Consider the following 25,855-nt stretch of genomic DNA (forward strand, 5'->3'; position numbering starts at 1 on the left):
GAGTGCAGTGGGGCGATCTCAGCTCACTGCAACCTCTACCTCCTGGGCTCACGCAGTCCACCTGCCTTGGCCTCCCGAAGTGCTGGGATTACAAGTGTGGGCCACCATCCCCAGCCAGGGTTTGTTTTGTTCTTTAGTACATGTCTAGTTGTTTTTTTTTTTGTCATTTTAGAACCTTACCTTTAAAAATTATACTGGCGGTGAGGGAGATGCATTGTCCTGGCCGTGGCACTGCTGGGGGAAAAGCTGACTTGGCTTATGGCTGTCAGTGCCAAGTAAGCACCTTCCCACAGCAGCGCCAGTTTGCAGAATGCCTGCGCCTCTGCTGGAGCAGCTCAGTGAGGCAGACACCGTGTCACTTTAACTAGTTTTGGTGCCAAACTAGTTTTTTAAGATAGCTGCAGAAGTGCTCGTTTCTGTCTATTGCCAAAGGACTTCACTTTTGGAGACAGGGTCTTGCTCTGTCACCTAGGGTGGAGTGCACCAGTGGCGCCATCAGAGCTCACTGCAGCCTCGGCCTCCCAAAGTGCTGGGATTACAGGTGAGAGCCACTGTGCCCAGCCAGGTTTACTTTTATTTGTTTTAAAATTTGGTGTTCTGTCCACATAGTTCAGAATTCAAAACTGTTTACGGGGGAAAATTTCCTCCTACCTGTGTCCCCAGTGCAGTCAGCATTAGGGCTTTTGTATTTCTGCAGAGATGATGTGCTCTTGTGGGCAGCTGCACCCTTGGATTTCCTGGGGGTAACCTGCTGTGCAGTGGGTCCTTGCCTTGCTTTTCTCCCGTAGGGTAACTAGGTGATCTCCGCATTAGCATATTAAGAATGTCCTTTTTTCCAGCTACATAGACTAGAAATGTGAGGATGTGCATTTAAAGTGTTTCCTGGTTTAGGCCGGGTGCGGTGTCTCACACCTGTAATCCCAATATTTTGGGAGGCTTAGGCGGGTGGATCCCTTGAGGTCAGGAGTTCGAGACCCTGGTCAACATGGCGAAACCCCGTCTCTACTAAAAAATACAAAAACTAGCTGGGGGTGGTGGTGGGTGCCCGTAATCCCAGTTAATTGGGAGGCTGAGGCAGGAGAATCTCTTGAACCTGGGAGGCTGCAGTGAGCCAAGATCATGCAATTTCACTCTAGCCTGGGTGAAGGAGTGAGAGTCCATCTCAAAAAAGAAGTATTTAAAGGGCTACAGTTAGGAAGTGGAATAGCTGAGTCTCAGCACATCCACATGTGGTTTTCCTGACTTCAGTTGTCCTCTGGAGAGGTTGTACAAATGTATAGTTCCCCAGAGCCCTTGGTTTTATCAGACTTCTCCTAAGTGAAAAATTATAATTTTCATGTTAAATACTACATGATGCTTTTTTGGCTTTTGGGTTTCCCCTTCTGACGGAGTGATCTGTCTCCTCCCTCTTCTGTGAAATACTGTCCTCATCAGACCAGTGTCCACCCTCGTTACATGGAGTTGTTCGCCTTCCCCCTTTCCAGAGCTAAACTGTTTTATTTACTAGAGCCCTATAATATGTTTCAACATGTGGGACTTCCTCCCTTCTCTTTTATTATTTATGTAGGAACCAAGGCATGTCTTCACATAAGCTCCTTTTGTCCCTTTAGTGTATTTTGATCTTGGAACTTGGCTACCTTACAGCATTTTCTAATACTGACACTCCTGCTTCGCTTGGGTTTTCTGGGTATATAATCATATCATCTACATACCTTTAAAAAACTAAATATTCTGATAATCCCAAAACATGAAGGGAGGGTTGCAGTACGTGGTCCTGAGCTGCTTTTTCTGGTGGGTTCTGTGTTGCAGGCATGTGCTCATCAAGAAGCTGAATCAGCTGCGGGCAAGCGAGCCTGGCCTGGCCCAGCTGCTGGTGGATCAGGTAAGTGCAGCAGCTCAGGATGACTGCACAGATCCGGGCTACCAGCCCTGAGAGCCTGCCTTCAGGCTGGAACAGCAGTTTCCTCCAAAATCCTGCCTTTTTTTTTTTTTGGAGATGGAGTCTCGCTCTGTTGCCAGGCTGGAGTGCAGTGGCGCGATCTTGGCTCACTACAATCTCCGCCTCCCGGGTTCAAGCAATTCCCCTGCCTCAGCCTCCCAAGTAGCTGGGATTATAGCTGCATGCCACCATGCCTGGCTAATTGTTTTGTATTTTAGTAGAGACGGGGTTTCACCACGTTGTCTCCTGACCTCATGAGCCACCGTGCCCAGCCAAATTCTGCTTTAAAAAGGGAAAAATGGGCCGGGCGCGGTGGCTCAAGCCTGTAATCCCAGCACTTTGGGAGGCCGAGGCGGGTGGATCACGAGGTCAGGAGATCGAGACCATCCTGGCTAACATGGTGAAACCCCGTCTCTACTAAAAATACAAAAAAAAAATAGCCGGGCGTGGTGGCGGGCGCCTGTAGTCCCAGCTACTCGGAGGCTGAGGCAGGAGAATGGCATGAACCTGGGAGGCGGAGCTTGCAGTGAGCCGAGATCGCGCCACTGCACTCCAGCCTGGGTGACACAGCGCGAGACTCTGTCTCAAAAAAAAAAAAAGGGAAAAATGGCCGGGTGTGGTGGATCACTTGAGGTTGCAGTGAGCCAAGATTGTGCCTCTGCACTTCAGCCTGGGCAACAGTGAGACTGTCTCAAAAAAAAAAAAAGATGCCCCACGGCCCTCATAATGGGTTTCTTCTCTTGCCTTTCAGATATACGAGAACGCCATGATTGCCGCTGGGCTTGTTGACGACCCTAGGGCCATGGTGGGCCGTTTGAATGAGCTGCTTGTCAAGGCCCTGGAGCGACACTGACAGCCAGGGGCCAGAAGGACTGACACCACAGATGACAGCCCCGCCGCCTGGAGCTTTATTTACCTAAATTAAAAGGTATTTCTTAACCTGAGTGTTGGGCTGTTTGTCTGGCTCCTGCGGCAGGATGGGTCCTCTCTTGCTGTAGTTCAGCTGGCGTGGGGAAGGCTGCTCACTTCAGCATCACCTCCACTGGATAGTGGTCACTGATGGCTTGGGCCTGCAGGCAAGTGGGCACAGGGTCTGGGCTGAGCCTAAGTTCCTGTGTCCCATCCCCATGTGACTGTGCAAGGGAGGACACGTACCAGTTGGTCACTCAGGCCATAGGCAGCCTGGAAGTTAAAGGGAAGAGCCGAGTCGGGAACAACGGCGTTCTGGAGCAGCGTCCCTGCAACCACGATCCTGATGGGTGTTGGGAAGAGAGAGCAGGTTCCCCTGTCACCCATGGGCCTGGCTCAGGGCTCACAGGAACTAAACTAAGAGCCCTGGGACCTGACAGTGCCGGTCTGTGGGCGCCCAAAACTGCACACCCTGGCCTGTGCCCCGCAAAGTGGAAACCACGTGACAGCCTAATGTGTCTGCCTCTCCTCTTCTCCCCAAACGTGCTTTTCCTAAAAAACTAAAAATCGTGGCTCTTGTTATTCCGTTTCCTGAGTGCATCAACTGAAGTTCAGTTGGGTGAGTGTCCAAAGGCCTCGAGATTTCTGAAGCCGGACGTATGAGTCACGGCTGCTCTTTGCCCTAAGCGCGATACCCTGCTCACCTGTCGTAGGCGCAGTGCGTCGATGTAGCTGTGGTGTCAGCGGTGTCAGGGATCAGCCACTGGAAGGTGGGGCTCATCCGCAGGCGGATGGATGACCACTGGGAGGGTCTCACATAGCTGCAGCCCGCATTGAAGTCGCCCATCAACATGACGTCCTACCAGGAAACGTTGCCTGTGGGCCCAGGGACAAGCGGAGGCCGCTGGTGCCCACTGCCCCGGGAGGGTCTCACCTCCAAGCCCCATTTCTCTTGGACATCCAGGTAGACATCATAGAGAGCATCGATCTCAGCTACTGCGTCCTCCGGGGCCGCATGCAGGGGAACAATGGCAAATTCCCTGACCTCTGTGCAGCGGCCACTCCCTGGGGGCAGGTTCAGTCACCATGTCAGTTGGAACTGTGAATCATGACAGTCCCCCTGGGGGGTCATGTTCCAAATGAATGGAAATCCCAAGCCCCAGGGACTGGGAGGGCAGTGTGTGACGCAGGCATTCCAGGTTCCCTAGGAGGGGGTGGAAGCCGTAAGCACCAAGCTGTGCCCCACCCTGGCCCAGGCAGCACCCAGTGTGGCAGCACCCACCTGTGAACGGGCAGGAGAACCTGACGATGGCTGGCTCTCGGCTGAAGGTGTCGTTCCCACAGGGCTCGCAGCCGTCATCGTAGTAGTAGCTGTCCACCACAGACACCTGGTCAGGCCTGCGGGAAGGCCGGGCAGGAGGAGGTGACCCCAGGCTGGAAGCTGCCCCACTCCTGCTTCCCAGGAGGCAGGCGTTGTGTCACAGACAGGAGGGTGGGCGGGCAGGCCGCCACCTGCTCACCTCATGGGTCTGGGACCTCAGGAGGGTGTTTTGACTCCACCCTGGACCTGCCCTGCAGCCTCAGGTTCTTGCCCCATAGGACAAACTCCTTCCCTGCTCTGCTGGGGCCCTCCCAGGTGAAGGAGGAACTTCCTGGCTTTCTGGACCACCCACCTGTACACGAACAGGTAGCGCTCCTTATAGCTGTTCCTTCCCAGTGGCTCACTGACCACATAGTGATAGGTGTCTGGTGCATCCCTGGATTGAGGAAACAAAAGATCCTAGTGCGCAGGGGGCTTAGGGGACACCTCTGGCTGCCAACAGTAAGGCTGTGCCCAGGTCCCCACCCTTGGGGCCCAAGTGAAGTGAGACTGTGCCCTGGACGAGATGTTACCTCCCTAGAACCCTGCCACTGTCACCCACTGATTGAGGTTGTCCAGCAGCTTCCCCACGGCAGTCAGGTGGCTGTCTCTGACCTCCTGGACCAGGGCGATGTCATAGCGGCTCAGGATCTGGGGGCAGGGCCACAGTGGTGCTGAGCAGGACTGGTGCCACCTAGGGACCCCACACTGCCACAAAGGGAGCCACAGTTGATGCTTGTGGCATTGCTCAGTTTAGCTGCAGCCTCATGTTTCTGCCTGGGCTCCTGCTGCCAGCCAGGGACAGCACAGCAGGGACGAGGACCTTGGTCCGCAGCTAAGAGCCTGTTCTGCTGGGCTGGGGGCAGAGGCGCTCAGTACCCCACACCCGACACTCTGTGGCCCCACAGGGCTGGCACCGCCCGCCAGCCCCAGACTCCAGAGCCCCTCTGCTTCTGGGGAGAGGCCGCCCTGGCCTCACCTGCACAATGTAGCTGACGAGGGTGGCATTGGACATCTTGGTCTCCCCAAATGTCTGGATGTTGAAGGCTGCGATCTTCAGGGACACGGCCCCCTGCAGTAGGGCCAACAGTGCCAACAGAGCCCCCAGCAGTCTCATGCCCCTCATCCTGGGAGAGCACAGGGCGCAGAGACATAACAGAAGTGAGACGTCATCCCTGCCACAGCACTCCAGCCTCCAGGGGCCCAGCTGGCAGGGGCTGGTGCAGCTGAAGGTCGGGGGACGTGGGCAGGGGAAACCCCCGCAAGCCTTCCCTACAACGTCCAGAAACCCAAACAGCTGGCACCACGTGGAGGACCCCGAGTCACTCTCCCATCCACCAGAAAACCCGCCCGGGAGGGACGCTGGAGCCTCCTCCTCACTCTCCGCTGCAGGACAAGACGCTAAGCCTCCCTCCCTGCTCCGAACTGGCCAGTCACCCGGAGGCACTCCACCTGGTGCTCACCTGAGATGATGGGGATGTCCTCAGAGATGATGAGAAGGCTATCAAGAATCTGGAATATCCTTTGATGTCAATTTTCTCCTTTTGCTGCTTTAAGAAAAAAAGTAGTTTATGAAGAGAGGTCTCTGAAGAATCACTTCAAGGCCCTGGCAGTGCTGCTGGGTTCCAGATCCTGCACAGGCAGTGTGTGTCCGGGAGTTTTAAAGCTTCAGGCAGCTGTGACCTTCCCTGGGGCAAATGTCACCTGAGGGTGCAGAAAACAATGGCTCTGTGTGGCTTTCCGCATAGGTGGGTTGCTGGCATGTGTTTATTTCTGCAAGCACAGGTTTCTTGCTGCTATAAAAACTGCATCTGATAATCATGTTTGTACTTGGTTTTAAAATATCTTATAACAAGGCCAAAGGTTCCTGTCCTGTGTCCCTTGCACGTGCAGTGGCCCCCATTTTCCAGGATAGGGCAGGGATGGGCCAGGTATGTGCAGGAGGGTGGGGCTGGGCTCCAGTCTTCCTGTCTCTTGTCTGGGGGCCCCCAAGGACACCTTGGACTAAGAGGCCAAAGCCACATCCAAGGTTGCAAATGGAGCCCCCTGGTGGCTGAACAGCCATGATTGCTCTGTGGCCCAGGACACGCCTGCCTTCCGGATTCATCGCCATCAGGTGCAGGCAACCCCGCAGGAGGCTGAGGAGCTTGGAACAAGCAGCGGCGGGGGCCTGCAGCACCAGCGCCATGGGGCTAGGACAGGTGGGGGCTGCAAGGCCCACCCCAATTGCCAGCCAGGCAGTGGGGAGCCTTCTTGAAGTGGACAATAGGCTGTGTGTTTGGGCCCAGGGGATCCTGAGTGACCAGATCACAAGGGCAGGGCAGCAGCTAAAGGCCAGGCCTCAGGTCTAGTCATTTCTTGTTTTTGTTTTGGGTTTTTGTTGTTTTTGAGACAGGGTCTTGCACTGTGTTGCCAAGGCTGGAGTGCAGGGGCACAATCGTGGCTCATTATAGCCTTGACCTCCAGGGCTCAGATAATCCTCCCTCCTCAGCCTCCTGAGTAGCTAAGACTATGGGTGTGCCACTGTGCCTGGCTAATTTTTAAATTTTTTTGGTAGAGTCTTGCTGTGTTGTCCAGACTGGTCTTGAATTCCTGGCTTCAAGCAATCCTCCCACGTAGCTGGGACTATAGGTGCATGCCACCAAGCCCAGCTATTGGTTTTTTTTTTTTTTTTTTTTTTTTTTTTTAGGCAGAGTTTTGAGGCGAAGTGTTGCCCAGGCTGGAGTGCGGTGACTCTATCTGGCTCACTGCAACCTCTGCCTCCCGGGTTCAAGCGATTCTCCTACCTCAATCTCCTGGGTAGCTGGGATTACAGGCACACACCACCACACCTGGCTAATTTTTGAATTTTTAGTAGAGATGGGGGTTTCACCATATTGGTCACACTGGCCTCAAACTCATGACCTTGTGATCCACCTGCCTCGGCCTCCCAAAGTGCTGGGATTACAGCACCCAGCCTGTTTTTTAAAGTTTCTCGTAGAGACAAGGTCTCCAACTCCTGAGCTCAAACAATCTTCCCGCAAATGCTGGGATTACAAGTGTGAGCCACTGCACCCGGCCAGGTCCACTCATTTCTTGGAATCTTTTTGATTTTCCATTTGTATTTATCTCCTGAGGCTGCTGTAACTACCACAAGTTTGGTTGCTTAAAATAATAGAAATGGATCCTCTCACAGTTCTAGAGACTGGACGTCTGCAGTCAGGGTGTCAGCAAGACCCTGCAGGGACGCTCCTTGCCCTCCAGTTTCTGCAGGCTGCCAGCAATCCTTGGCCTTCCTTGGCTGTGGCTGCATCACCCCAGTTGCTGCCTTGTCTTCTGATGTGTGTGCCTGCATTTGGGGTCCTCCCAGAGAGCAGGGATGATGTCCTTATCTCACCAGCCTTTACTCACATCTGCATCCTTTTTTGCTACAAAAATCAACATTCAGAGGTTCCAGGGCGAGGGCACAGCTATCTTTTGAGCCACCCCTGGGTCTTGCCCGCTTGGAAGGGGTGTGCTAGCCCCCCAAGGACAGCCCTGCACATGGTATCTGTGGTCTTCCTGGGGGAGGAGAGCCTGCAGGGCTTGGCAGAAGTCCAGGCGAGATTCAGGTGTGAGAACTGCAGGAAATGAATACAAATGGGGTCTGCAGGAAGCCTCAAGGGCCAGAGTCAGCAGGGGCCAAGGTCAAAGGTCAGGAAGGTGCTAGGTCTGGCCAGCTGGCCATGAAGCAGAAGGTGGGCCCAGTGGGGACTAGAAATAGGAAAGTAAACCACCCTCACCAAGACTGGCGCCCCATTCCATAAAGACACGCCGACAGACACCTCTGGCTGGCAGTGCCAGTGCACTCATCTGTCCCTCCTATTGAGACGGCATCTACCAGATGGAAACACCGCCACTCCTCAGGCTGCCAGAGGCCCCGTTGCAGGCTTTTCCAAAGGTTTCAGCGATGGTTCTTCCCTGTTTTCAATCTGAGTCTAGGACAGCCTCCAGCTGTCAAAATCCAGTCCCCAAGCAAGGCCACCAGAGGATTTGGTGTAGGAATTAGTCCTCTGCCTTTGGTGTTTGCCTTTCCTGGACACACATCTCACAGCGACCCATCACGGGGAAGGGAGTAAGGCTAGAGGGCGGCCACTGTCCTCCACCAAGAAGCTGCCTGGTGCAGCTTCCAGCGGGGCACAGGGACACCAATTATAGCTCACAGAGCAAGCGCCCAGCCCCCCACAGGCACTCAGCACGTGGGACAAGGGTTCCCCTCTGGTCTGTCATCCCCTCCTGGCTCTTGACCAAATGCTGCCCCATCTGCTTTCAGGTGCTCCCAGGCAGTACCCCTGCTTCCTCTACCTGCCAGAAGGCAGGCTGGAACTTGGGCCTCGCTGTACAAATGGCGAGCACTGCCTGCCATGTGGCTGCCCTCAGGATGGGCTTTGGTGACGGCAGCATAGCCCTGGAGGAGCCTGGTCTGACGTGGGGCCTGTCTGGGATCACTGCTGGGCCTTCAACCATCTGGAGCCTCCATGTCTTCCTCTGTCAGATGGAGTGACGTTATTCCCAGAAGAATCATGTCACCTCCTCAGAAGCCATCCTGCCCCTGCGGCCTGTGGAGTCTCCAGCACTCTCACTTCTCCCTTGTGGGTCTCTTTTCTGTCTGTGTCAGTCAATGCTGCCATGTAACAGCCACTGGAACACTCAGTGTGTACACACGCATTTCTCTCACGCTGGCAGGTCAGCTGGGATGGCTCTGCTGCCTGGGCCTCGTCCTGGGACTGAGCTGGAGGGACTGCAGCTCCCTGGGCACCCTCTTCCCACAGCATGGAAGGTGGAGGCTCCCAGAGCACATGCAGGACACGCGCCGCCCTAAGGCTGAGGTGGACCCGGCTGCTGTCGCTTCTGCCCACATTCCATGGGCGCTGTCGAGCTGCAGGTCCAAGCCCCATATCGGGAGTGAGTGGGGTACACTCTCCCCATGCTGGGCCCCACTCTGGAGACAGGCCTGGGGAATGCCCAAGGAGGAAGCCCAGCCTCTCTGGGATCTTCACATCCACAGAGAAAGGGTGCTGTCAGCCAAGGGCGACGACGAGAAAAGCTGACCGCCTTCTCAGATCAGGATGAGCTGTTTTCTTTTTTTTTTTTTTTTTTTTTTTTTGAGACGGAGTCTCGCGCTGTCGCCCAGGCTGGAGTGCAGTGGCGCAATCTCGGCTCACTGCAAGCTCCGCCTCCCGGGTTCACGCCATTCTCCTGCCTCAGCCTCCTGAGTAGCTGGGACTACAGGCGCCCACCACCGCGCCCGGCTAATTTTTTGTATTTTTAGTAGAGACGGGGTTTCACTGTGGTCTCGATCTCCTGACCTTGTGATCCGCCCGCCTCGGCCTCCCAAAGTGCTGGGATTACAGGCGTGAGCCACCGCGCCCGGCAGGATGAGCTGTTTTCACATCAACCCCGAGGATCTGCAGCCTTCTCAGGTTAAATTAAACCTGTCCCAGACACAGGAAAGGAAAAGAGCACATAACAACAGTTATCTTGACATCTAAGCCAGGTCACATGCTCAGATTTGGCTGAAATTACAGGATAAAGGAAAAAATCCTACAGGCACCATGGCTGGAAACAAATGGCCTCAAAGGAATACCGGTGGCGGTGGCTTTGTGCAACCACAGCCGGTGCTGTGTGACCCGGCGACGTGCAGGCCAGGGAGGGTACCTTTCTACCGATCAAGAGCGAACGAGGGAAGGACGCAGAGCTGTGGTTTCCAGTCTACGCGGAGGCACCCCCGTGAACTCACAGGGCACCATCAGATCCTCCTTAATGTTGAAGGAAGCAGTGATGCTCTGCTCTGCTCAGGGCCGTTCATGGTCTCCACGTTAACATTACCTTGCTTTGTAGGGTGTCTTCCCTCTCTCTGCCAGGCTGGGTTGTGGCAGTTACTGAACAAGCAATTACTGTGAAGGTCGACGTGGAAAAACAATGAGGGTGGCAATGAGGGTGGCGGTGTTCTATCAGATTCCAAGTTGAAGAGGTGCTCGACAGGCACACACATCCCATGACTAAACAAATAAGATGAACATTTTTCCTTATGTATTACTTTTCTAGACATCCACTATAAGCCAGGACACAAATACTTATTAGTTGGGTTTACTTATTTAATAAACGGAACTGTGAGGGATTTTTCTTTTTTTTTTTTAAATGACCATATAATCTGGACTTACTAACTTTAGGTCACAATAAGTTAAAAGCTAGAAAAGGGTCTCATATTACAGGAATTCAAAAATTGACCATATAATAAATGATGAAGAAAACTGACAGTAGAACAGGACAATGTTCGAATAGCTCAATGGGGCCAAAAGATCAGCGTATATCCTGCATCATCTTTCATGCAATGTCTCAGCTTTTTTCCCCCAAACATAAAGGCAGATTAATACAAATTAGCCTTATTTAGAATATTCATTTACGTTTCCTTCTGATATTGATATCTGAATGGAAAATGTATGAATAACTCATGGTTTCTACTGAAGTTTAAGAGTCCACCAGATGATGCTCGGATTTACACGATGCTAGAATAAGACACTACTGGCTGATGATTGCAAAGTATGAGCTGCAGATAAAATCTAAAAGGACATACATAATAACAAATATGTTATAATTTAAAAGACATATAGTAAATATAAATGAATTAACTCACACAACCTACTTACAAACAAAACTAGAATAAACACAATTTGTAGGAACCAACTCCAGTTGATTTTACCACTTAACAGTAGCAAGTTCTCAGGTGGGTCGTTTTATTTAAGGATGACTTGAAATTTTACAAGGCCACCTTAGCTCCCACATACGAAAACTATTGAAGAATTTTTTCTTATCAACTGGAAGTTGGGGAAAACACACTGAGATATACAATGATATAGCTTCTCACACACTTGAAGGCCCATATCATGCCTAAATTTCTACTGATTTAACTTAAGAAGCTCCTTGCCCTGAGAGATTCTTTATCCCACAACACTTTACTCAGACGTGGCAGAGAGTCCCAGGACACTACCCAGGCCACAAGATAAAAATCACAACCTGTCTCCTATCTGGCACCACTGTCAGGGATTTCTTTTGGCCGACTATTAAAATAATTACTGAACCTTAATCAAGAGTGCTCTGAACTGACAAAGTGTGAAGCTCTGATCTGATCTAATGGGTATGCCCGAGTTAGATTTCCTACTTTACCGAATATAACTTCTTTCCTAGCCTTCATCATTCACCACTGCTTCAACATTCTGTCACAAAGAAATTCTCAGTTCTACAAACTGCTACTGAAAAGAATAATTGCAAAGGATTAAACATACCACCGTGTTTCAATACATAAGTTCATGTTGGCATAAAGCCACCTTAGGGGGACGCTAGGAAGTCAACTTCTTATTCTGCAAAAAGGCAAAGTCAAAGGATCAAGGCGGTATTCTGCCTTTCCCATGAAAGAGGGCTGCCCAGTAACCCATAGTTCAAGAAGGCTCTCTTTAGACAGGTGGATTCCAGCTAATACACGAAGAAGGAATGCTAGACTTGAACGTCACCATTTTGCAGTCTCTAACCTTAGCCCTGATGTAGTGGCTGCTAACATCACAAAAGACAGCCTCTGTCCCCTCTAATCCAAGACCACACACAGCAGCACTTAGCTGAGTTCTTGCCAAAACAATCTTGAATCTCATCAAACCTCTAGATCTAAATGACAACTTAAAGCAAATACAAGGACAGAGGCTCATGTTCAACAGTACCATGGGGACACAGTACGACTCAGACTGGGAAATCGTAGATGGCAAAGGACAGGCTCCTCATAGATTTCAAAATGAAAAGAAAGAGAGGCAGAACTCACAGATTTAAAAAAGTTCACATTTTGAGATGGATGATAAATGATAATAAAACTTGAGATATATCAATAAATGTATGGACCTTAGATCCTATAAAACATCCAATCTTTTATTCATGCAAACAGATATTTGTGTAACAAATCATGTAAGAGGCAATCAGGGAAAGCAGAACACTGACCCGTAACTGGGAAGTATTAATAGTAAACTCTTAAGTTTGTAATGGCTCTGATTGGTCTTTATGTTTTGTTTTTAAATAAATTATTTTACGAACAGGGTCTCACTACATTGTCTAGGCTGGGATGTAGTGGCTTTTCTTTTTTCTTTTTTTGAGACGGAGTCTTCCTCTGTCCCCCAGGCTGGAGTGCAGTGGTGCAATGTCGGCTCTGCACTGTAGCCTGCCTCTGGGGTTCGTTCACACCATTCTCCTGCCTCAGTCTCCCGAGTAGCTGGGACTACAGGCGCCCGCCACCACGCCCGGCTAATTTTTTTTATTTTTAGTAGAGATGGGGTTTCACCATGTTAGCCAGGATGGTCTCAATCTCCTGACCTCGTGATCTGCCCGTGTTGGCCTCCCAAAGTGCTGGGATTACAGGCGTGAGCCACCGCGCCCAGCCTTTCCAGTGGCTTTTCACAGGCACGATCGTAGTGCACTGCAGCCTGGGCTGAAGGGATCCTCCTGCCTGAGCCTCCTGGCATGTGCCACCACACCTGGTTTTGTTTTGTTTCTTTTGAGACAGGTTCTTGCTCTATTGCCCATGCTGGAGTACAGTGGTGCCATCTTGGCTCACTGCAACCTCCGGCCTCCCAAGTTTGAGCAATTCTCCTGCCTCAGCCTCCCTAGTAGCTGGGATTACGGATGTGTGCCACCATGCCTGGCTAATTTTTGTATTTTCAGTAGAGACAAGGTTTCACCATGTTGGCCAGGCTGGTCCTGAACTCCTGGCCTCAAGTGATCTGCCTGCCTCAGCTTCTCAAAGTGCTAGGATTACAAGTGTGAGCCACCACACCCGGCCACACCTGGCTAATTTAAAAAAAAAAAAAAAGGAAAAAAATTTTTTTTTTGTAGAGATGGGGTGGGGATCTCACTATGTTGCCCAGGCTGGTTTCAAACTCCTGGGTTCAAGTGATTCTCCTGCCTTGGCTTCCCAAAGTGCTGGGATTACAGGTGTGAGCTACAATACCTGGCCTTATATTTTAGAGTCACATACTATTAATAAAAGACTGAAAGATGAAGTGGTACAGTACCTGGGATTTGCTTCAAAATGCCGGCCCTGAGGCTGGTAATGGGTACGTGCAGGTGCGTCATACTAGTCTCGAGTTTGAATATGCTGAGATTTTCTGGCTACATGCAGAGCCTCGCGCCTCTAACTCCTGCACTTTGGGAAGCCACAGTGGGAGGACTGCTTGAGCTTAGGAGTTCAAAACCAGTCTCAGTAACATGGCAAGAACCTGTCTCTACAAAATATTAAAAAGTTAGCCAGGCATGGAGGCACACATCTGTGGTCCCAGCTACTCATGAGGCTGAGGCAGGAGGATTGCTTGAGCCTGGAAGGTGAAAGCTGTAATGGGCCATGACCGCACCACTGCACTCCAGCCTGGGTCACAGAGCAAGACCTTGTCTCAAAAAGAAACAAACAAACAAAAAAATCCCATTATTAGTTTCTTAAAATTCTACAAATCAAAAGTTTTTTAAGCAATACTGCTTGATCTGATGCAGCATCCAAAAAAAAGGTAACAATTAGTTAATGTTAAAAATGAAACCACACACAAAACATTCAATGCCCAGGTTTCCATCTTAGAAAGACCGTCTGGTCACGCCTGCTCAGGAAACACTCCCCTGCTGTCCTCTGAAGCAGGGGCTTTGTCTCACACTTTAGCTGTGGCTGGGACATCTCCCCTCGGACAGGTCTGATGGGCATCAGGCATCATAAACTTGCTGCAGCCGCAATGGCCCCAGATTACTTCCCTGGCCTTCCCTGCTCATGCCTATGGCCCCACCACCATGCAGGTGCTAGAATACCTGAGATCATCCTAGGCTCCGCTCCCCCTCCAGCCCCACCCCCACCATACACCCTACGTCTGCACGTCCTCCAGATTCTGCAGCCTCCACACCACCCATCATCACCACCTCACCCTTTGGCCACCCTGCTTCCAGGTACATGTCCCAACCATCCCCACAGCTCCCAGAACACCTTGCAAATGTGTAATTAGATCTCATTATTCCCCTACTTAAAATCTGTCACCAGTTTTTCATTGTCCCTAACACGAAATCCAATGCTTACCGTGACCTATGTGATTCTAACCTCTGAGCCTTCCGCTCTGCCTGCAGAGCTGCGGCCTTCTTGTCATTCCAGTTTCAGCTTAAATGTCACCTTTTCAGAGGACATCCTCTCCCCACTGAACCCCTACCCCCGCCATGGCCCCAGGTTCATCTCTGCTGGCCCGTATGGCTCATTTGCTCCGGTGTGTTTACCCGGGTACCTGTTTACCCTCGTTTATGGCCGGCTTATTTATGGCTGACTTCCAGGAACACAAGCTCCAGGAAGTGGTGGCCAGGAAAGCAGTGGTCTTTCTTGCCCATGAAAAGATTAGTGGAACAGAGGAGGTGCTCCACAGCCAGCCACTGGACACAGCTGAGCCACAAGCCCACCTCCTACCCAGCAGCTCTAGGCTCCAGGCTCCCCGCAGACCCCCCAGAGAAAAACCTTGACAACCCAGCACAGTGGACACTGCAGGGCATCCAGGTGGCACTTGGACATTCTGGGCACTGGGCTTGAGCTGACTGGAAGCTCCCAGGGGTGTAGTGGCTCCCACAACCCTACAAGGGCTACCTGCTCTCGGCTGGCTTCACTTGGGGTTCCTTCTCTCCTCTCCCTTGGGAGGTGTTTGCTGGCCCCAGGGACAGAGCGTCTTAGAGGACAAAGGGCTACTATCCTGTACTCAGGTAAAAGGCCAGTGTCTCTGCCGTGACAATGTTTTAACCCCATGTCCCACAACCTGAGCAGGATGCAGTCATCACAGCCCAGTGCACTGCCCTTGGCCTGCGCCCCAGCCTGGTTGCGCCATCCCTCGTGAATTAATTTCTGTTCATTATAAAGAAAGCATTAACCCAGGATGGGAAATTTCTCAGACCACCACACATCAGAATCACAAAGACTCGCAACAGCTGCACAGTCACGCTCGGCAGGCAGCAGACCGCCCCTTCCCCACCCGGCCTGCTATGGAAGGTCAGCACTCACCTTCTGCCTTACACGAGGTATGGGCCTGAATCACAGCATGTTGGCTCAGCCTGCGCTGGCTGCCCCCGTCCCTCCCCACACGCTCCCAGTGCTGCCGCTTTCTACACTCTGCTTTGAGGAGATGCAAACGAAAAGAAGTTTGGCTAGAAAGCCGCTTTCTCACTGGGGAGGTTAGCACACCCACAGCCTGAGTCCCTGAGGACAATGAGAACTCATGTTCCCAATGAGGATTTAAACAAAGCCACAAGGCGAACTGCAACTGGACTCCACTGTGCTGATGTTTCCAACAAGGGTCGCAATGAAAAGTAATCCCCCAATTCCCCAATTCCAAAGCCACCTCGGTCTCTCCCAAGTACAAAGGCCTTCTCAGCAGGGCCCCCTCCCTGTCCAAGGCTGGGGGGCCACAGAAAGGAGAAGGGAGGGTGCCCTAAGGGTCCAGGAAAAGGACACACAATGTAAAGTGAGCTGGTTGTGGTGGTATTTGCAAGGTATTTTCTTTTTAATTTTTTTTTATTTTAAAGAAATGAGACAGGGTCTCTCACTCTGTCACCCAGGCTGGAGTGCAGTGACACGATCTCAGCTCACTGCAGCCTCCCAGGCTCAAGTGATCTTCCCATCTCAACCTCCCAAGAAGCTGGGACCACAGGCCTGTGCCACTGGGCCTGGCTAATTTTTTGTATTTTTTGTAGAGATGGGGTTTTGCCACGTTGCCCAGGCTGGTCTCGAACTCCTAAGCCCAACTGATCCGCCTGCCTTGGCCTCCCAAAGTGCTGGGATTATAGGCATGAGCTACCATGCCAAGCCCCACAACTTATTTTTCTATTGACCTTTTTTCTTTTTTTTTTTTTTTTTTTGAGACGGAGTCTCGCTCTGTCACCCAGGCTGGAGTGCAGTGGCCGGATCTCAGCTCACTGCAAGCTCCGCCTCCCGGGTTCACGCCATTCTCCTGCCTCAGCCTCCCGAGTAGCTGGGACTACAGGCGCCCGCCACCACGCCCGGCTAAGTTTTTGTATTTTTTAGTAGAGACGGGGTTTCACCGTGTTAGCCAGGATGGTCTCGATCTCCTGACCTCGTGATCCGCCCGTCTCGGCCTCCCAAAGTGCTGGGATTACAGGCTTGAGCCACCGCGCCCGGCCTCTATTGACCTTTTTTCTAGAGCACTAATCCTTTTTTCAGCTGAGTCCAATCTGCTGGTAAATACACCTATTGGATTTTTTATTTTTATTTTTTGAGATGGAGTCTCGCTCTGTCACCCGGGCTGGAGTGCAGTGGTGCATTCATAGCTCACTGCAGCCTCCACCTCCTAGATGCTAGCAATCCTCCCTCCTCAGTCTCTCAAGTAGCTAGGACCCACGCATGTGCCACCATCCCCGGCTAATTATGTAAAATCTTTACGGTTTTGAGACCCAGTCTCACTCTGTTGCCCAGGCTGGAGTGCAGGGGTGCAATCTCGGCTCACTGCAACCTGTGCCTCCCAGGTTCAAGCGATTATCCTGCCTCAGCATCCTGAGTAGCTGGGATTACAGACACTCGCCACCACGCCTGGCTAATTTTTGTATTTTTAGTAGAGATAAGGTTTTGCCATGTTAGCCAGGCTGGTCTTGAACCCCTGACCTCAAGTGATCTGCCTGCCTTGGCCTCCCAAAGTGCTGGGATTGCAGGTGTGAGCCACTGCGACCAGCCTAATTAAAAAAAAAAAAAATTAGTAGAGACAAGGTCTTGCTATGTTGCTCAGGCTGGTCTCAAACTCCTCACCTCAGCCTCCCAAAGTGCTGGGATTACAGGTGTAAGCTACTGCACCTAGCTGAATTTTAAATTGCAGTTACTGTGCTTTTCTGTCTTAGAACTTCCATTATATTTTCTATGAATTCCAAGTCTACGAAACGATCCATCTCATCTCTATTCTTTGTTTGCTTTTTTTTTTTTTTTTTTTTGAGACGGAGTCTCGCTCTGTCGCCCAGGCGGGAGTGCAGTGGCCGAATCTCAGCTCACTGCAAGCTCCGCCTCCCAGATTTACGCCATTCTCCTGCCTCAGCCTCCCGAGTAGCTGCGACTACAGGCGCCCGCCACCTTGCCCGGGTAGTTTTTTTGTACTTTTTTAGTAGAGATGGGGTTTCACCGTGTTCGCCAGGATAGTCTCGATCTCCTGACCTTGTGATCCGCCCATCTCGGCCTCCCAAAGTACTGGGATTACAGGCTTGAGCCACTGCACCCGGCCTCATCTCTATTCTTTAAAATACCTGTGATTGACCGGGTGTGGGGGCTCATGCCTGTAACCCCAGCACTTTGGGAGCCCGAGGTGGTGGATCACAAGGTCAGGAGATCGAGACCATCCTGGCTAACATGGTAAAACCCTGTCTCTACTAAAAATACAAAAAAATTAGCCAGGCGTAGGGGCGGGTGCCTATAGTCCCAACTACTTGGGAGGCTAAAGCAGGAGAATGGCGTGAACCCAGGAGGTAGAGCTTGCAGTGAGCCGAGATCACGCCACTGCACTCCAGCCTGGGCAACAGAGCAAGACTCCATCTCAATAAATAAAAAAGGCCGGGCGCGGTGGCTCAAGCCTGTAATCCCAGCACTTTGGGAGGCCGAGACGGGTGGATCACGAGGTCAGGAGATCGAGACCATCCTGGTGAACACGGTGAAACCCCGTCTCTACTAAAAAATACAAAAAACTAGCCGGGCGAGGTGGCGGGCGCCTGTGGTCCCAGCTACTCGGGAGGCTGAGGCAGGAGAATGGCGTAAGCCCGGGAGGCGGAGCTTGCAGTGAGCCGAGATCGCGCCACTGCACTCCAGCCTGGGCGACAGAGCGAGACTCCGTCTCAAAAAATAAATAAATAAATAAATAAATAAATAAATAAATAAAATGAAAAGAAAAGAAAAGAAAAAGAAAAAGAGAAGAAAAGAAAAGAAGAAAAGAAAAAGAAAAGAAAAGAAAAAGAAAAGAAAAGAAAAGAAAGGAAAAGAAAAGAAAAGAAAGGAAAAGAGATGTGATTAATATCCTAAAATCCATGTCCAAACACCAGCATCTCAGTCTCCTGTGGGCCCATCACCTTCTTCCTCTGGCCCCCTTTCCCAGTGTACCTGGTGGTCTTCAACTGAGTGTCAGGGACTGTGTGTGACAGAATGGCAGGGGGTCTGAATGTGTCCCCCGACAGGGACAGCCCACCCCCTCCATGGTGGGCAGCAGTGAGACAGTGAATCAGGAACTCCACTGACACTGAGCTCCTCTGCAGTCTTTGTCAAGACCAGCCCAGCTGTGGCTTGTCTCAGGCGAGACAGGGTTGGTTCTAGATGAGAGCCTGGGATATTTCTTAGGGCCCTCCACCTGACAGGCCCCAATCTATTCCCTAACTCCACAAAACTGCCAAAAATTCCACTCTGCTTTTCAGCCACTTTCTGCCCCTCTGCCCTAAGCAGCTTCATCAGCAGATGGCTAGAGCGACCAGTTCCTAATGTCCGTCTCTCTTCTCTGGCTCCTTCGCTCAGGGGTCTTGGCCCCTTATGTCTAGCCGCCTCGGCAACCCCGAGCGCCCATCTTAGTCTCCCAGCCCCGGGATATTTCCTGCAGCTCTCTGGCTTCCCTGCCTCTCAGCAGCCGCCCCTGCCCAGCTTCTCAGCATCCTGCCCAGCCAGTGCCCCAGGAAGACGGGCCCGCGTGGGAGCAAGAAGTGCGGCTCACCTCCGAAAGCTTGCCTGTGTCATGCTGCTGGGCGGCTCTCCGGTCCTTCAAGCTGGGGCCTTCTGAACCGTGGCCGGCTCCTCAGGTCCTGGGCAGGAATGCTTCACCGTGAGCTCTTCCACACCAGAGGCAGAGCCTGCAGGACCTGGAATGAGTTATTGAAAAGGGGAGGAGGTGAGGACATAGACTGATAACCAGTCAGGCTGGTCCAACTAGCACAGGCCACAAGGACACCTTCCAGCCATAACTGTGCCATCCAGAGATACGCCGGACAATGAGAGTGCCCCAGGGACACAAGGCCGTTTCCCTCTGCCCAGCCAAGCATCCTCTAGGACAGATCTCTGTGTCCTCATGTGAACTCTAGGGTTATGTCTGATGTCCTAACAAGACAGCACATGCCAGGACATGGAAATAGCTTCCACCAGCTCACCCTACAACTCCTCAAAGAGAATGGGGGTGTCTGTCCTCAATACAGACCCCTACCCTGCCCCTAGAGGCTTCTGACAAGAACCGCACATCACTGCTGCTTCCTGTCCAGGGCTGGCCATGGGGCTCATTTGCAGACACGACTGCCTGCTTCATGTTGACAGTTTCAGGCCTTCACACTGTCCCTCCCCTCAGTGCTCTGCCTCCTCCACAGCTTGTCCCTCCCTTCGCTAGAGCCTCTTTCGTATCATCCAGTTTCAGCGAGCACATGCTGTCCCACCACTCCATCTCCACCCGGGGTGTCTATTCCTCACCACGAATCACATCTCACTCACACTGTAGTTACACTCTCCTGTCAGATGCAAGCCCCACGACAGCTGGGCTCCGCCGGCAGCACCGAAAGCAAGGCCTAGGCCGTGGCAGGCGCTCATGGAGAATATGCTGGATGAAAGGTGTGTCAGAGGGGCCTTCTGCTCTGGACCCACGGTTTAAGAGCTCCACTCTCTCCAGCTGCTGGTCGCCCCTACTCAGGGTGAACCCAACGCAAGCCTCTCTGAGGAAGGAGTGAGGGGACAGGCTTCTGTCCCATTTGGACTCTTCAGCCTCCACATCCCATGGCCTGGCAGGATGGTGGAGTAACCACAGGTGACATGGGAGGGCACGGTGGTCTGTGGACTAAGGCACCTGTCAGAGCAGGGCTCAGAAGACGATGCTGCCAGATAGCAGAGAACTCAGAACGATTCCACGTGACACAGAGGCCCCAAGCAAAAGATTGAGAGCTGTTGGGCAACAGATCCTGGGGGGCTGACATGGGCCTGTCTCCACGGCCAGGAGGGGCTCCCACACCGAGCCCAGCAGGAACTGCGTGCTAGTCTGCACTGGTCCACAGTCCTGGGGTCACTGCCAGGGTCATGACGCAGCCCCCACGACACAGCCGCCACCACGGCTATAGACACCCTCGGGTCTGAGGCCAAGGCCAAGGCAGTGCTGTATTTCTTCCAACTCCGCCCACTCCTTTCCTGGGTGGGATGGCTGAGAAGGCTGGTTCCACAGTTCTCCCCAGGTCCCTGTGAGCCACTGGTCCCCGGCCCTTGCTCCCCTTCCAGCCCCCAGGCACCCTGAACGGCAGGGTGCAGGACACTAAGGCAATGTGGGCCTCCCAGTGGGCAGCCCCACCCAGGGTGTGGGAGGCCACGGGCCCCAAGCTCCCCTGGAGACTTCTCCCACTGCCCTACCCTCAGGAAGCCATGAGCTGTCACCTTCTCTGTAACCAAACTCTTCTCTGGGGGCCAGGACACGTGCAGAAAGCACTTTGTGTTTTCTCAGGGCACTTGTGGAGCTGAACTGTTTGGAGAAGCCATTTCACGGGGAAGGAGTCGCACAAAAGAGGCCTTCCCGCAGGGGTGGCCTCCAGGACAGACGCCTCCCAAGCCTGGGATCGGTGGAAGATGCCGTCCCTCCCTGTGCCCCAGACTCCCCACCAGCCATGAGCGGCTCCCCAGAGGGCCTGCCCGTGCTGGGCCCTCGAGCATTCTCCCTCCAAGGGCCCAGCCCTGGGAACAGGAAAGCAGCCCAGGAGGAGAGCAGGCAAGGCGTCTGCAAGCCTCAGCCTCCCCAGGAATCGCAGGGCTCTGGGAAGCGGCACTGGTTCTCACCTCTCACCACATAAACGCGTCCACTCCCTTTGCCAGGGTGGCTTCCTAGGCTCCTCCCCTGTGGCCCACATGGAGGGGTGGCTGCTCATCGGGGCCACGCCCCTCCCCACCATGGAGCTGCAGCAGGGCCACGCTGGCCACCACCAGCCACCCCGCCACACAACTGCAGCCGTGGATGGGGTCTCGGGCAGGAGTAGCAACAGCACCTGGGGCCTGGGGATGAAGTCTAGCTTGGTCCTGATCCACCCAAAGCCAGACTTACCACACACGAGTGGCCCTGTTGGGCCTGCTCCCCACTGTCCAAAGTCCACAGGAGTCACGGTGGAGCCGTCGAGACAGGACAGTGGCTCTGCCCTTGCGAGCTCATGGGTGACAGACTCCTGCCCTCACTTGAGCCCCAGAGGAGGCGCTGATCTTCGGAGGTGGCTGGGCCCAGCAGTGACAGCCACAGGAAGCTAGTTACATGCAACTTGCTGGGGAGGCCGCTACCCAGGCTGGCGCTGTGCCACTTACTCAGCAAGCCTTTGCCATCTTGCTGCTCCCGTTCACACTGTGGTCACTAAAAGGAGAAGGGGAGTGTTAATCATGTCCATCAGCTCAGCCAGCAGCACCTGTTCTGAAACCTCAGCAAGCTCCCGACAGGCTGTTCTGTTTGTTCAGTTTATATACTCATGTAGGATGCAGCAACAGGGAACCCTGAACACCTGGACAACTGGACAACATACTTTCGTCTTCAGTTGGTGGAAGACAGTGCAGGACAGTGATTCCGACAGAAGGGAAACCAGAGAGCGCGTCCTATGACTGCACCAGTTACAGCCAGGAGGCGGGTTCCAGACTGCAGCACAGGGAGGGAAACTCAGCCGGAACCCGCAGTCTCTCTGAGTTGGGAAGACAGAGTTCAGAGGTCAGGGAGGCCAAGGCTGCTGCTATTTGCAGGGCAGAGTCCTGGGGAGGAGGCAGCTGCACAGAGAGGCAGAGCCAGGATCTGCCCAGGGTCTCCTGGAGTCTTTAGCTGAAAACAGATCTGTGCCTGGGTGAGAAAAAACTATATGAGAAGGCCCAGAAAAGAATCCTGAGGAAGGAGCAAACAAAAAAATCCCCAGAGTTCACACAGGGAATATTTTGTGTTCCCACAAGCCACTGTGGAGAGACGTCCTAACTCATGGGGTACTGAGTAGACTCTGCAGAAGGGTATCACCCTTAGTAATAGAGCTAAGTCAGCTGCAGACTAAAGCAGCACCAGACCCATTGAAAAGCTCAGACGCCTCTAAAGGATCGCTGCTTCCAAGGGACTTAACTGCATTCCAGACCCAAATCCAACACTATTCAAAGAAATTTAACAAAATTCACCAGCCAACAATTTATTTTATTTTTTTGTAGAGACAGGGGCTCGCTATGTTGCCCAGGCTGGTCTTGAACTCCTGAGCTCAATCGATCCACCTACCTCGGCCTCCCAGAGTGCTGGGATTACAGGCGTGAGCCACCATGCCCGTCCTACTTTTCTTACTCCTAACTGTTAACGGTTTGTTCAACCCAGTAACAGCAAGAGCTAGGCATGGTGGTGCATGCCTATAGACCCAGTTAAGAGGCTGAGGCAGAATAGCTCGAGTCCAGGAGTTCTGGGCTATCTGGACTGAGTGTCTGCACTAAGTTTGGCATCAAAATGGTGACCTCCCGGGAATATGGTGACCTCCCCTCCTTAGGCACCACCAGGTTGCCTAAGGAGGGGTGAATAAGCCCAGGGCAGAAATGAAGCAGGTCAAAACTCCTGTACTGATCAGTAATGGGATTGTACTTGTGAATAGCCACTGCACTCTAGCCTGGGCCACATAGTAACGCTCTGACTCTATTATTAATATTTTAAAACACTGGGTACAATGGCTCACACCTGTTAATCCCAACACTTTGGGAGGCTGAGGTGGGCGGATCACGAGGTCATGAGTTCGAGACCAGCCTGGCTAACATGGTGAAACTCTGCCTCTACTAAAAATACAAAAAATCAGCTGGGCATGGTGGCGGGCGCCTGTAGTCCTAGCTACTCAGGAGCCTGAGGCAGGAGAATGGCGTTAACCTGGGAAGGGGAGCTTGCAGTGAGCCCAGATCGAGCCACTGCACTCCAGCCTGGGCGACAGAATGAGACTCCATCTCAAAAACAAATAAACAAACAAAAAAACCCTGTCGCAACAACAAAAACAAAAACAAACCAGCAACAATGTATTCAATGGTTATGGTTTATGAATAAGTGAAATTAATGACAGCAATATCATAAGGGACGGTAAGGATATCATAAGGGACGGTAAAGATGAACTGGGAATACTCTGTTAGAGGGAGCTCGTACAACCCATGAAGTGGTATAGCATCAGTTGAAAGTGGAATTGGATAAGTTGTAACTGTAAATACCAAACTCAAGGGCAAAGATTTTTTTTTTTTTTTTTTTTTTTTGAGATGGAGTCTCGCTCTTGTCAACCAAGCTAGAGTGCAGGGGCGCCATCTCGGCTCACTGCAACCTCCACCTCCTGGGTTCAAGCCATGCTCCTGCCTCAGCCTCCCAAGTAGCTGGGATTACAGATTACAGGCACCTGCCCCCATGCCCAGCTAATTTTTTGTATTTTTAGTAGAGATGGGGTTTCACCATGTTAGCCAGGCTGGTCTCAAACTCCTGACCTCAGGTGATCCACCCTCCTTGGCCTCCCAAAGTGCTGGGATTACAAGCATGGGCCACTGTGCCCAGCCAAGACTTTTTAAAAGTATAAAATAAGAACCATAATTGACATGCTAAGAGAGAAAAAAATGTAATCATATAAGATGTGCAGTTAAAGTCAGAGAAAGCAGGAAAAGAGTGGAAGACCAAAATAAAAAGAAAAGGGAAGAATAAAAGCAATAGAAAACAGTAATAAATACGGCAGATATTAATCTAACTGTACCAATAATCATTTTAATTGTCAATGTTCAAGCAAATAAGAAATAGAAAATGTCAGAATATATCCAAAAATAAGATCCAAGCATGTGTTGGGTCAAAAATGAAGAGAAATAAAGACTTTCTCAGAAGAACAAAAATTAAAGGAATTTGTCATTAGTAAATCCACCTTGCAAAAAATGTTAAAAGAAGACCCAGGAAACTCACTTTAAATATAAAGACACAGGTAGATTAAAATTAAAGAGATGAGGCTGGGCACGATTGCTCATGCCTGTAATCCCAGCACTTTGGGAGGCTGAGGCGGGCAGATCACCCGAGGTCAGGATTTCGAGACCAGCCTGGACAACATGGTAAAACCCCGTCTCTACTAAAAATACAAAAATTACCCAGGTGTGGTGGCACACACCTGTAATCTCAGCTACTTAGAAGGCTGAGGCAAGAGAATCACTTGAACCCAGGGGGTGGAGTTTGCAGTGAGCTGACATCGCGCCACTGTACTTCAGCCTCGGTGACAAGAGTGACACTCTGTCTCAAAAAAAAAAAAAATTAAACAGATGGATAAAGACATACCAGGAATCAAAAGAAAGTCCCAGTAGCTATGCTGATTTCAGGCAGAGCAGACTTCAGAGCAAGGAAAATTACCAGGGATAGAAAAAAGATATTACAAAATTATAAAGGAGTATTTCTCTAAGATGAGATAACAAACCTTATGTGTATACGGCTAACAATAGAGCATCAAAATCCTCAAGGCAAAAACTGAGAACTGCAAGGAAAAGCAGATGAATTCACTATTATACTTGGAAACTTCAACACCAATCTATCAAAATGGACAGATTCAGCGGGCAGAAAATCAGTAAGGACATAATGAACTCAACAGCACCATCAAGCAACGGGATAGAACTGACATCTACAGAGTACTTCATCCAACAACAGCAGGATACACATTCCTCTAAATCTCACATGGAACATTCACCAAGATAGATCACATTTGGGTCCATAAAACACACCTGAGCAAACAATTATGAGTTTACGTTTTGGGGCACACAGTATATAACAATGTAATTTTGTGACAACTGAAAGGGGTGGAGATGAAGCTATAAAGAAGCAGAATTGTTGCATGTTACTCAAGTTATACTGCTATAAATTCAAATTACAGTGTTACACAAAATAAAATGAGAAAATAATTAAACATGTTACTACAAAAAACAAGAAAGAAAGAAAAAAGAAAACCTACAAAACTCCAGCTAAACACAAAAGAAGACAATAATGCAGGTTATGAGAGATTTTAAAATCCATGGCCGGGTGTGGTGGCTCATGCCTGTAATCCCAGCACTTTGAGAGGCCAAGGTGGGTGGATCACCTGAAGTCAGCAGTTCAAGACCAGCCTGGCCAACATGGCAAAACCCCATCTTTACTAAAAATACAAAAATTATCCAGGCATGATGGCACATGCCTATAATCCGGCTACTAGGGGGGCTGAAGCAGCAGGATCCCTTGAACCTGGGAGGCAGAGGTTGCAGTGACCTAAGATCGTGCCACTGCACTCCAGACTTGGCAACAGAGCGAGACTCCATCTCAATTAAAAAAAAAAAAAAAAAAAAAAAAACCTTATAAGGTGGCCGGGCATGGTGGCTCATGCCTGTAATCTCAGCACTTTGGGAGGCCAAGGCAGGTGGATCACCTGAGGTTAGGAGTTGGAGACCAGCCTGGCCAATATGGTGAAACCTTTCTCTACTAAAAATACAAAAATTAGCTGGGCATGGTGGCAGGCACTTGTAGTACTAGCTACTAGGGAGGCTAAGGCAGAAGAATTGCTTGAATCTGGGAGGCAGAGGTTGCAGTAAGTCAAGATTGCCACTGCACTCCAGCCTGGGCAACAGAGCAAGACTCTGTCTCAAAAACAAA

At 51.4% G+C, this 25,855-nt stretch overlaps 3 protein-coding genes across 6 annotated transcripts in view; 2 read left to right on the top strand and 1 right to left on the bottom strand.

The window, feature by feature from the left end:
* The window catches only part of TRAP1 (TNF receptor associated protein 1), a 36,255-nt gene extending 33,375 nt beyond the window's left edge, over positions 1 to 2,880 (top strand). The window contains exons 16-17 of one of the 2 annotated variants that reach the window (XM_025369557.1): positions 1,810 to 1,886; positions 2,691 to 2,880. In XM_025369557.1, coding sequence (XP_025225342.1) covers positions 1,810 to 1,886; positions 2,691 to 2,728 — 115 coding nt within the window. In that variant the 3' untranslated portion in view covers positions 2,729 to 2,880. The remainder of the gene's footprint in view (positions 1 to 1,809; positions 1,887 to 2,690) is intronic. The other variant, XM_025369556.1, reaches the window with a different exon arrangement.
* The window catches only part of DNASE1 (deoxyribonuclease 1), a 40,391-nt gene continuing 17,360 nt past the window's right edge, over positions 2,825 to 25,855 (bottom strand). Inside the window, exons 2-12 of one of the 3 annotated variants that reach the window (XM_025369558.1) lie at positions 21,296 to 21,592; positions 18,953 to 19,097; positions 5,672 to 5,912; positions 5,188 to 5,335; positions 4,771 to 4,859; positions 4,522 to 4,605; positions 4,131 to 4,246; positions 3,783 to 3,895; positions 3,553 to 3,707; positions 3,095 to 3,191; positions 2,826 to 3,009 (exon numbers count right to left, since the gene is read on the bottom strand). In XM_025369558.1, coding sequence (XP_025225343.1) covers positions 2,962 to 3,009; positions 3,095 to 3,191; positions 3,553 to 3,707; positions 3,783 to 3,895; positions 4,131 to 4,246; positions 4,522 to 4,605; positions 4,771 to 4,859; positions 5,188 to 5,334 — 849 coding nt within the window. In that variant the 5' untranslated portion in view covers position 5,335; positions 5,672 to 5,912; positions 18,953 to 19,097; positions 21,296 to 21,592 and the 3' untranslated portion in view covers positions 2,826 to 2,961. Of the gene's footprint in view, positions 3,010 to 3,094; positions 3,192 to 3,552; positions 3,708 to 3,782; positions 3,896 to 4,130; positions 4,247 to 4,521; positions 4,606 to 4,770; positions 4,860 to 5,187; positions 5,336 to 5,671; positions 8,829 to 18,952; positions 19,098 to 21,295; positions 21,593 to 25,855 lie in introns of those variants that run through there. The other 2 variants (XM_025369560.1, XM_025369559.1) reach the window with 2 other exon arrangements.
* SLX4 (SLX4 structure-specific endonuclease subunit) overlaps positions 6,131 to 25,855 on the top strand; it is a 67,209-nt gene continuing 47,484 nt past the window's right edge. Inside the window, 9 exon segments of the mRNA XM_025369738.1 lie at positions 6,131 to 6,139; positions 6,292 to 6,409; positions 8,169 to 8,224; positions 8,500 to 8,647; positions 8,913 to 9,131; positions 18,866 to 19,037; positions 19,738 to 19,830; positions 20,705 to 20,972; positions 21,070 to 21,226. Coding sequence (XP_025225523.1) covers positions 6,131 to 6,139; positions 6,292 to 6,409; positions 8,169 to 8,224; positions 8,500 to 8,647; positions 8,913 to 9,131; positions 18,866 to 19,037; positions 19,738 to 19,830; positions 20,705 to 20,972; positions 21,070 to 21,226 — 1,240 coding nt within the window.

Source organism: Theropithecus gelada, chromosome 20 (assembly GCF_003255815.1).
Source record: "Theropithecus gelada isolate Dixy chromosome 20, Tgel_1.0, whole genome shotgun sequence".
Taxonomy (NCBI): Eukaryota; Metazoa; Chordata; class Mammalia; order Primates; family Cercopithecidae; genus Theropithecus; species Theropithecus gelada.